General features: G+C 36.8%; 2 protein-coding genes across 3 annotated transcripts; both read left to right on the top strand.

Moving 5' to 3' along the window:
- Window positions 1–5,463, top strand: LOC113715534 (endoglucanase 8-like). The gene is made up of 7 exons (XM_027239761.2): window positions 1–313; window positions 414–821; window positions 2,280–2,372; window positions 2,904–3,065; window positions 4,282–4,393; window positions 4,559–4,722; window positions 4,960–5,463. The coding sequence occupies exons 1-7, from the start codon at window positions 23–25 to the stop codon at window positions 5,281–5,283; spliced, it is 1,554 nt and encodes a 517-aa protein (XP_027095562.1). The 5' UTR covers window positions 1–22; the 3' UTR covers window positions 5,284–5,463.
- A 957-nt stretch (window positions 5,464–6,420) lies between these two features.
- Window positions 6,421–8,461, top strand: LOC113715491 (cell number regulator 10-like). 2 transcript variants are annotated; one of them, XM_027239701.2, is made up of 4 exons: window positions 6,421–6,629; window positions 6,765–6,836; window positions 6,960–7,181; window positions 7,974–8,461. In XM_027239701.2, the coding sequence occupies exons 1-4, from the start codon at window positions 6,551–6,553 to the stop codon at window positions 7,988–7,990; spliced, it is 390 nt and encodes a 129-aa protein (XP_027095502.1). In that variant the 5' UTR covers window positions 6,421–6,550; the 3' UTR covers window positions 7,991–8,461. The 2 variants fall into 2 exon arrangements, with proteins under 2 accessions (XP_027095502.1, XP_027095501.1); XM_027239700.2 differs by having other exon boundaries at window positions 6,425–6,629; window positions 8,022–8,461.

Below are 8,461 nucleotides of genomic sequence, written 5' to 3'. Positions count from 1 at the left end.
TTTCCTTCCATCACGCCTATATATGCCAAGGGGATCTTCCTTCATTCTTTACTTCTCCCTCGAGCAACTAAATATGGCGCGAAAATCTTGCCATATCCCGGTAACCTCAACAGCAAGATTTTCCGCCGTTTTCCTCCTCATTGCCTCCTCCCTCCTCCTCCATGGCTCCGCCGTCTCCGGTGGCCAAAATTACCATGACGCCCTCAAGAAAAGCATACTCTTTTTCGAAGGCCAACGCTCCGGCGAACTCCCTCCCGACCAGCGTGTCCGGTGGCGCAAAGACTCCGCATTGCACGACGGAGCCTCAGCCGGAGTAAGTTTTATCGCTTCCCGCTGCTAAAAAAAACGCAGATTTGACTATTTCAAAAGTAATCACGTATGTGTTATCTTCTTGTTCTGCATTTTCTGATCAGGTGGACTTGACTGGAGGATATTACGATGCCGGAGACAACATAAAATTCGGCTTTCCCATGGCCTTTACTACCGCATTGTTGTCCTGGAGCATTATAGACTTCGGGAGGAACATGGGAAGTGAACTGGGCAATGCACTGAAGGCGGTCAAATGGGGGACTGACTACTTGCTGAAAGCGACCGCGAAAGAGGGCATTATTTACGTACAAGTTGGGGACGCAATTTCCGACCATAATTGTTGGGAAAGGCCTGAAGATATGGATACGCTGAGGACCGTTTACAAGATAGATGTTAACCATCCGGGCTCTGATGTTGCTGGTGAAACTGCCGCCGCTTTGGCTGCTGCTTCCATTGTCTTTAGGTCCCGTGACCCTGCTTATTCTAGGCTCCTGCTCAATCGTGCCATGAAGGTAATGATGCACTTTATTTTCCGGGCTTAGCTTATAATTAATTAAGGAATGTAGGTATTTTTTGTTGATTTTGGCATGCATGTTACTATATTAATGGTTTTCTTGAACTTGTATACATTACTTTAAAGGTTCTAAAAATGGTTCTCTGAAGTTTTTTTTTTTTTTTTTTTTCCAGTTATGTGATCTTCAAAATGAGGAGTGTATAAAACATGCATGAGTAATTTTGGTTGTGTTTTTTTTTTTTTTTGACTAAAACGAGAAACTTTAGGTGGCAGCATGTGATTGACTGAGGGAACATCTGATTGGTCGTTTTGCTTCTTTTGATAACGTTTGTGACTTCCAATAAAGTCATAATGTAATGTTGCATCAATTTTAACCATCCGGTTTCATGGTTTCGGTTATTTACCTTGAATCTTGGACTCCTTCTTTTAGTACAATACATGGGTTGAAAATTGAATAATTATGAGAAACCTATAAGCTGCTTCATTTCTCTCTCATTTTTCTTCTTTTTGTTTTTTGAAAAAAATTTCCCCTTTCTCAACTTATTGTAAAAGGCTGCAACACAGTGTTCATAAGTACTAGTAAGTCCCAATCACGTCCAAAGACAAAAAAAAATAAATAAAACTTAACACTTTTTATTTAGTGGTTGGAAAGAAAGCAGCAGCAATTCCTTTTTCCTCAAGGGATTGGACAACACTCTAAACCAAATCCTATATATATTTTTTTTTGTTCAGAATGATAGATGTCTTATAATCTAATCTAAGCAAATTTAGGAATAATCTAGAGGAAACGGGTAAGGGAAGATGATCAATTAAGACCGGCGATATATTATGGCAAATTATGACAAATTTGAGGGAGGCATCTCTGGTGTCACCAAAGAAAGAGGGTGATGACAAATCCTATATTCACTGCTCTACATTTTCCTTATATAGTAGAAACATGCAGTGAAATTGTCAACGTTGTTGCGTGACTATACAGTACACACAAGATTCACAATATCCGCCCTTCTATAACGTTAACTTCATAGTGTCACCCTGTCACGGGCCTCTTACAATTACAAAGTACTGGTGCCTGCCTGCTTTATTGGTACACAAAACAAGTGACTTTTATTATCACAAAATTTGCAGGTTGTGGTAATTTGATCTTGAAAAATTCATGTAAAATCTTTAGAGTTGTGATATTTGGGACTTCTCATTCTGATGATGATCACATGCTAAAGTTATTACTATTACGGTGGATACTGCAGCAGCAAGACATGCTTTTCTTTCCAAATTCCACAAGCTACTAGTATTAAAGGCCAAGCATTTAACGTTAGTGTTACTATTGAGAAGGAAAAGTAAAGCATTTCACGAGAAACATATAATTGATACCATTACAGTAGTAGTACTTGCTCTAGTAGCTAAGAATTGGACCGTTGCGTGAGTGTGTGAAATGGACCTGGTGTTGGTTTTTTTGTAGGTGTTCCAGTTCGCTGACAGGCACCGGGGTGCGTACAGCTCCAGCCTGCGCTCTGCAGTTTGCCCTTTTTATTGTGATGTTAATGGGTACCAGGTAACTACTAATAACTTCCCTTCTTTTATATTCTACTATAGTATTTCCTTGCTGCATTCGAGTTTCCGACCCCCAATGCATATACCCCCCCCAAGCACTACCATTAATCTCTACTTTTCTTGGCTTGCATTTTAAAAATTCAGAACTTCCTTAAATGTTTTGTCAGTGGGTGCGTAGGTATTCATTTGGACTGGTGGTGGCTCGGTCCCTCCTCCTTCCCCGATTTCTCCTTTGGTCCCGTTGGGTCACCCCCTCCCTATAGTATCTATAGTATAGAGTAAGAGTAGGTCTATCACGTCCCAAAAAAGAAAAAGAAAAAAAAAATATCTACTTCTGTAGTTAATAAATCAAGAATCCATATACTATTCATTATGTAATTAATGAACTAGATAATTTATTTGATATAGGAACATTTTTGGGAAGGAAAGAGGGTCTAATTAGCATTTCAACAATCATTTTTAAAATGTGGAATTACTACTAATTCGATAGTTGCCCTAAAAAAAGCCGTTTCTTTAATGACTGAGAATGTAGGATGAGTTGCTCTGGGGGGCGGCATGGTTACACAAGGCGTCAAGGCGGCGTGAATACAGGGAGTATATAGTGAGGAACGAGGTGATATTGAGGGCTGCAGACACAATTAATGAATTCGGATGGGATAACAAACACGCCGGGATTAATGTTCTCATTTCCAAGGTTAGTAGCATAATCTCTAATCTTTTATTCCCCCCCCCCCCCCCCCCGACCACACCTATTTCGGAAATTTAATTTAATCAAGTACCCATATGAGGAAACATCATGCTGTTTGTTTGTTGATTAATTATTGAAGCCTGCACTCATCATCAAATCTTTGTCTCTTTTTCTTTGTGGTTTTATAACTTTATTCTTCTTGTCTAGTGAATTTTGACCTATTATGCAAAAAAAAAAAAAATTTTATGCATCCCATCACAGGGTATAGAATCTATAGATATGGATGAGTGAACCACGATGAATCTAAAGAACAAAGGGTCCACTTGGCCTTAATGTTCAGTACCAGACCAAACGGCGAAGGGTCATTTTTTTTTTTTTTTTTTTTTTGGGATAATTGCACATGATGGCTTTGAGTGTTGTTGCTTTCACTTGGTGGCAGAAAACTTGGACATCCCTTTTTTTTTTTTTAACTTTAACAAAGTCTAAAAGGCATTTTCCTTTCCTTCGCAAGTGAACATATTAATGTAGTAGTATATAAAAATTTCACTATTGCGAATTAATTGTAAATTTACCAATAAGGCGCAAAATTAGCCTGGAAATTGCTAGAGACACCTAAGAAATATTGGGTTAATTAGAAGTGCTAATATATACTAAAGCACAAACAAAAAATGAATATTGAGAAGACAAAAAAAAAATAAATAAAAGAAAAAGGGGTGCTGTGCTACTACTATTTCTTGCATTTAGGACCTAAGATTTGTGGGGCATTGGGGATGGGATAAGTGAGTTGCTGCTTCTGCCATGCATGTGCAAAAAGGTCTGAGACAACAGTTCTTCCATACCGAGAGCTCTTCTTCTTCTTCTTATATGCTATGAATATGATGCATGATGATGAGGATTGCTTTTTATTCATGAATGCGACTTTCCTCATTGGAGGCTTAAGATTTGGGGCAGGATCGTAAATTTCGCTATTTAATGCTCTTTTCCTTTGGCCTTTTTTGAGTAGTAGGTTGTCGGTTGTCTCTTTACCCACTGCTTTTGGATTCTCCAAATGGGGTCAAGAACTCACATGACAGCATCCAATAATATGAGTGGAACTCAACTCCACCAAATTCATCATTTTTGCTGTATTTTTTTTTTTTTGGGTTTTATTATATTATGAAGATTATGAAGATTATTATAATTAGACTACAATTCAACTTAATCATGTGTGAAATTGTTACAGGAAGTGCTGATGGGCAAAGCAGATGATCTGCAATCCTTTAGGAGAAATGCAGATGGTTTCATCTGTTCTATATTGCCTGGAATTTCTCATCCTCAAGTCCAGTATTCTCCAGGTATACTATTCTACACTTACCCAAAAAAAAAAATTTCAGATGAAAATTTCTTTCAGTTGATCTTTTAGACATAGATAACAATTTGAAGATTTTATTTTCTTACATCTTTCTTTTTTCTCTTTTTTTTTTTTAAATTTTTTTTTTTTTTTTTGTGGGTGTAAAAAGGTGGACTGATTGTCAAAGCTGGAGTGTGCAACATGCAGCATGTAACATCCCTATCTTTCCTGCTCCTAGCTTACTCTAATTATCTAAGCCACGCCAATAAGGCCGTGCCATGTGGCGAGACGTTGGCTTCCCCTTCTCTCCTCAAAAATTTAGCCAAACGTCAGGTAAATATCAAACTCAACTCACGTATAATACTTGTACAATACACGTTCGTTCGTACGTCTAAGAATTGAAAATTTAGTTTAAAAAAAATTAATTTCCTTTGGCTCAAAGAAAAATTATTTGAGCCAACGCCTGTGACCTTATCTTATTCCCTCTATTTTTTTTTATTATTATTTTTTTGATGTAACTGATTTTTTTTCAATTATTATAAATTTTTGTCAAATTGGTTGGGCTACCAGGTTGACTATATTCTTGGGGACAATCCAATGGGAATGTCGTACATGGTGGGGTACGGAGAACATTATCCGCAGAGGATTCATCATCGGGCTAGTTCGTTACCATCAGTTCGGGTCCACCCGGCCCACATTGGCTGCAAAGAAGGGTCGAGGTACTTCCTAAGTCCAGATCCAAATCCTAACCCCCTGGTAGGTGCTGTAGTTGGTGGACCCAACACCACTGATGCGTTCCCTGACTCTAGGCCCTTTTTTCAGGAGTCTGAGCCCACTACTTATGTCAATGCCCCATTAGTGGGCCTGTTGGCCTACTTTTCAACCCATCCATGATTTACACTCCGGAATGTGAAGAGAGAATGTAGTGGTGTGCAAAGGCCACCCTCTCTAATTATTATCAATTATTGTTATTATTATTACTAAAGTTCCTAATTGTATCATTTCAATTAATGAAAGTAAAGTAGCTTCTTTTTTTTTTTTTTTAATGAAATTCGCTTTTTCCGTTTCTTTTTATTTTGGGGTGACTTTTTCGGAAAATTAGGCATTAAAATGTGATAAGCAATTTAAGATCAGTCTTCAAATTTGTCAAGGAAAGGATTGAATAGCTTAAAGCTATAACATGGTAACATTTCCACTTTGACTTGCAATTTTAGGGCTTTCTATCTGTTACGTTGTTTTGTTTTATATTATTCTTTTATTAATTTTCTTTCTTCTTAATATGCCTGCTCTGAAAATTCTTAATTGACCACTCATCTCGTGAATTACATACATAATTCTTAGAAAAGTAACACTTTTATAGGGTTAAAAAAATGGAACCGGACCAAAATTGAAAGACACTTTAGAAAAATAAAATAACATGAAGACGCCAAAGTAAAGGACTCTTTGGTTTAAACAGAAACCTTTCCACAGTAAGAAAGGATATAACTATTCTTCTCGATATTTTCCAGAGGAGTAAAATGTTGTCTGTTTTTGCCGTTCACTTTGTTATCATTTTACATGCAATCCTTCACTATCATTCCTCCGTAGAGAAAGTAAATTATATACAATAATGCCGCAGAGCATACGAGAGACACGTAAAATGTTGGTCGAATAGGGCCAAATACCTCTCTATCATTTCATAGCCGCGGTACACTTTTTGTTGTAAAGATTGATTGTCCAAAAGTGAATGCTGGCCAGGGTCCAAAGACTTTGTTGTTTATGATTGAGAACAAAGCTTTTGATTAGCTCGATGAAAGTTTTCAATAAACATGCCTCAACTGTGGGGTACCCTACGGCAATCGCATCATGCATATTTTTGTTCCTTTTACAAATACATATACATGCATACATATATCATCACTTCCGACAATTCAAACAGAGAAAACCTCGGTAAGTCCAATATTAAACAAGGTTGGAACTGTTTCCTGTAGATAAATTCTTTTTCTATTATATTACCGATGATTTGTTCAATTAGCTTTCCGCTTGACAGATTGATTCTGTCTATATTATCCCCATCAAAGTAAGCAGCTTGTGCAAACTTCACTCTTGATTAACATATCGAGGTCCCTCTTGTGTGTCAATACAATCTTTTAACGGCTCAATCTAAGATTTCCTATTCACTATGGGAATTTTTCCAAGTATTGGAAATTCGAACGAGTGGTCTACTGGCCTCTGTGATTGTACCAAAGATTGCCGTTCCTGTAAGTTATCAGAATTCAAGCGCTGTATATAAGTACCATTTAAAGGTTTTCAATTGTCTTCGTTGATTTCTCATAGTGCAATTCACAGTTCGTCAACATTTCCTGTCCTGATTAATATCGTTCGTTATTTGACAGGCTGCCTTACTTGCTGGTGCCCTTGTGTTGCCTTCGGGAGAAATGCTGAGATTGTGGATAAAGGCCAAAATTGTAAGTAGAAACAAGAACGGTTTTGAGTGTTCCAATTCAACAGCAATCAAGCTATGAGATATGAAATGCATCGATGAAAAGAATCTGTTCTTTTTTTTTTTTTTTTTCCTTTTCTATTTTCAGCTTGCTTCCTGATGGGGTGCATTTTCTATTTGCTGAATCTCACATGTCATTATGTCGGTTGTTCGTGGATTATTAGCATGGGCTATCGTAGTAAGCTGAGGAAGCAATACGGTATTAAGGGAGGGTCATGCCAGGATTGTCTCATTCATTTCTGTTGCCAGTCTTGTGCCTTGTGCCAAGAGTACCGTGAACTTGAGTCCCAGGGATTTGATGTTTCTGCTGGTAAGAACTTCACTGATCAACCACGTCATTTTTTCCATTTGGAGTGTGCATTTGTACCTGTTTCGTGAAAATATATGCATCATTATTTGGTCATTTTAAAAGGAAAATGCATCTTTTTTGTTATTTACACCTCCATATATCATCTTTTTTATTCAGAGACTATAACGCCTCTGCCTTCATTTTTTTTTTTTTGCCCGTTGATTGATTGATCTCACTAAAACACTCCTCTTGACAAATTGAGATGATCATTATATTCTAGTCAAGCACATTTACCTCATATTCTTTTCTACAAAAAGATCTAGGGTTTTCTAAAATCAACCATAGAAAACAATTCTCTAGAAGAAGGTATTGATGATGGAATGAATATGATATGCAACTTGATCAAGTCTAACAATATTGTAGAAATTTTCACTTTTTATTCCACAAGTAATTTGCAAGACCATAAGCCATTTTTAATCTCCATATTCTGAATTTTAGGGTTTAGTGTAAGTTTATTGTTTTTTTCTCTTTTTTTTTTCCTTTGCAAAGGGTTTTTTTTTGGGGTATAAGATGTAATCTTGAAACGTTTGTGGGTTCACCCCCTTCTTCATTTTGGTATGCTCAGCGTGTGCTTTGAGGCAAACAACAAAAATGCTCCCAATTGTTCAATCTACATTCTTCTTTTTTTTTTTTTTTAAGAAGATTGTGTCTTGAATTGGGGTACATGTTGCATCAACTGATCAGTATAAAATCTCTATATTGGTTCGTACGGTCAAGACATAATCAGAACTTAATCTCCAATTCCAATTTCAGATTCAATATTTTTATAAAGCATTCTCCATGATGTACCGTGGTTTCCAGGTTGGGATGGAAATACCTCCAAAAAGGTCGCTAATTGGATGACTTTGGCTCCAGTTTGGGAAAGCATGAAACGTTAGCTCGAAGAATCTACTCATCTGCAACATCAATGTTCTGATAGTTTTTCTGGTTGATTTTCTCTTTGTAATAATCTAATATATACCTAAATTGATTCTCAAAATAAATGACAAAATGTAGGGTTCTAGTCATCAGAAATAATCTCATCAGCTTTCGAGCTCACAAAGACAATTTTATGGAACAAAGCATCCCAACTTTAATACTACTTTGAAATGCAAAACGGGATTATTTCAATTTTTATATAGAGAACTCTTAACTACCAGCTGGGATTTTTTTTTTTCTTTCCCTAGATGAAGTATGAATTGTAAATCTTCAGGCCGGCAACACATGCAGAATTTGAATTTTAAATTCTAATTCAGATTAAA

The sequence above is a fragment of the Coffea arabica genome, chromosome 11c, assembly GCF_036785885.1.
Source record: "Coffea arabica cultivar ET-39 chromosome 11c, Coffea Arabica ET-39 HiFi, whole genome shotgun sequence".
Lineage (NCBI taxonomy): Eukaryota > Viridiplantae > Streptophyta > Magnoliopsida > Gentianales > Rubiaceae > Coffea > Coffea arabica.
This window is presented reverse-complemented; position numbering and strand designations above follow the sequence as displayed.

What these genes read in the sequence shown, in the direction of transcription:
- LOC113715534 (XM_027239761.2), top strand. Translation starts at nt 23, where the DNA reads ATGCCAAGGGGATCTTCCTTCATTCTTTACTTCTCCCTCGAGCAACTA. An exon ending in TTAATGTTCTCATTTCCAAG is followed by an intron (nt 3,066 to 4,281) that starts GTTAGTAGCATA and finishes AAATTGTTACAG; the next exon opens with GAAGTGCTGATGGGCAAAGC. An exon ending in AAAATTTAGCCAAACGTCAG is followed by an intron (nt 4,723 to 4,959) that starts GTAAATATCAAA and finishes TTGGGCTACCAG; the next exon opens with GTTGACTATATTCTTGGGGA.
- LOC113715491 (XM_027239700.2), top strand. Translation starts at nt 6,551, where the DNA reads ATGGGAATTTTTCCAAGTATTGGAAATTCGAACGAGTGGTCTACTGGC. An exon ending in TGTGGATAAAGGCCAAAATT is followed by an intron (nt 6,837 to 6,959) that starts GTAAGTAGAAAC and finishes TTCTATTTTCAG; the next exon opens with CTTGCTTCCTGATGGGGTGC. An exon ending in GGGATTTGATGTTTCTGCTG is followed by an intron (nt 7,182 to 8,021) that starts GTAAGAACTTCA and finishes CGTGGTTTCCAG; the next exon opens with GTTGGGATGGAAATACCTCC.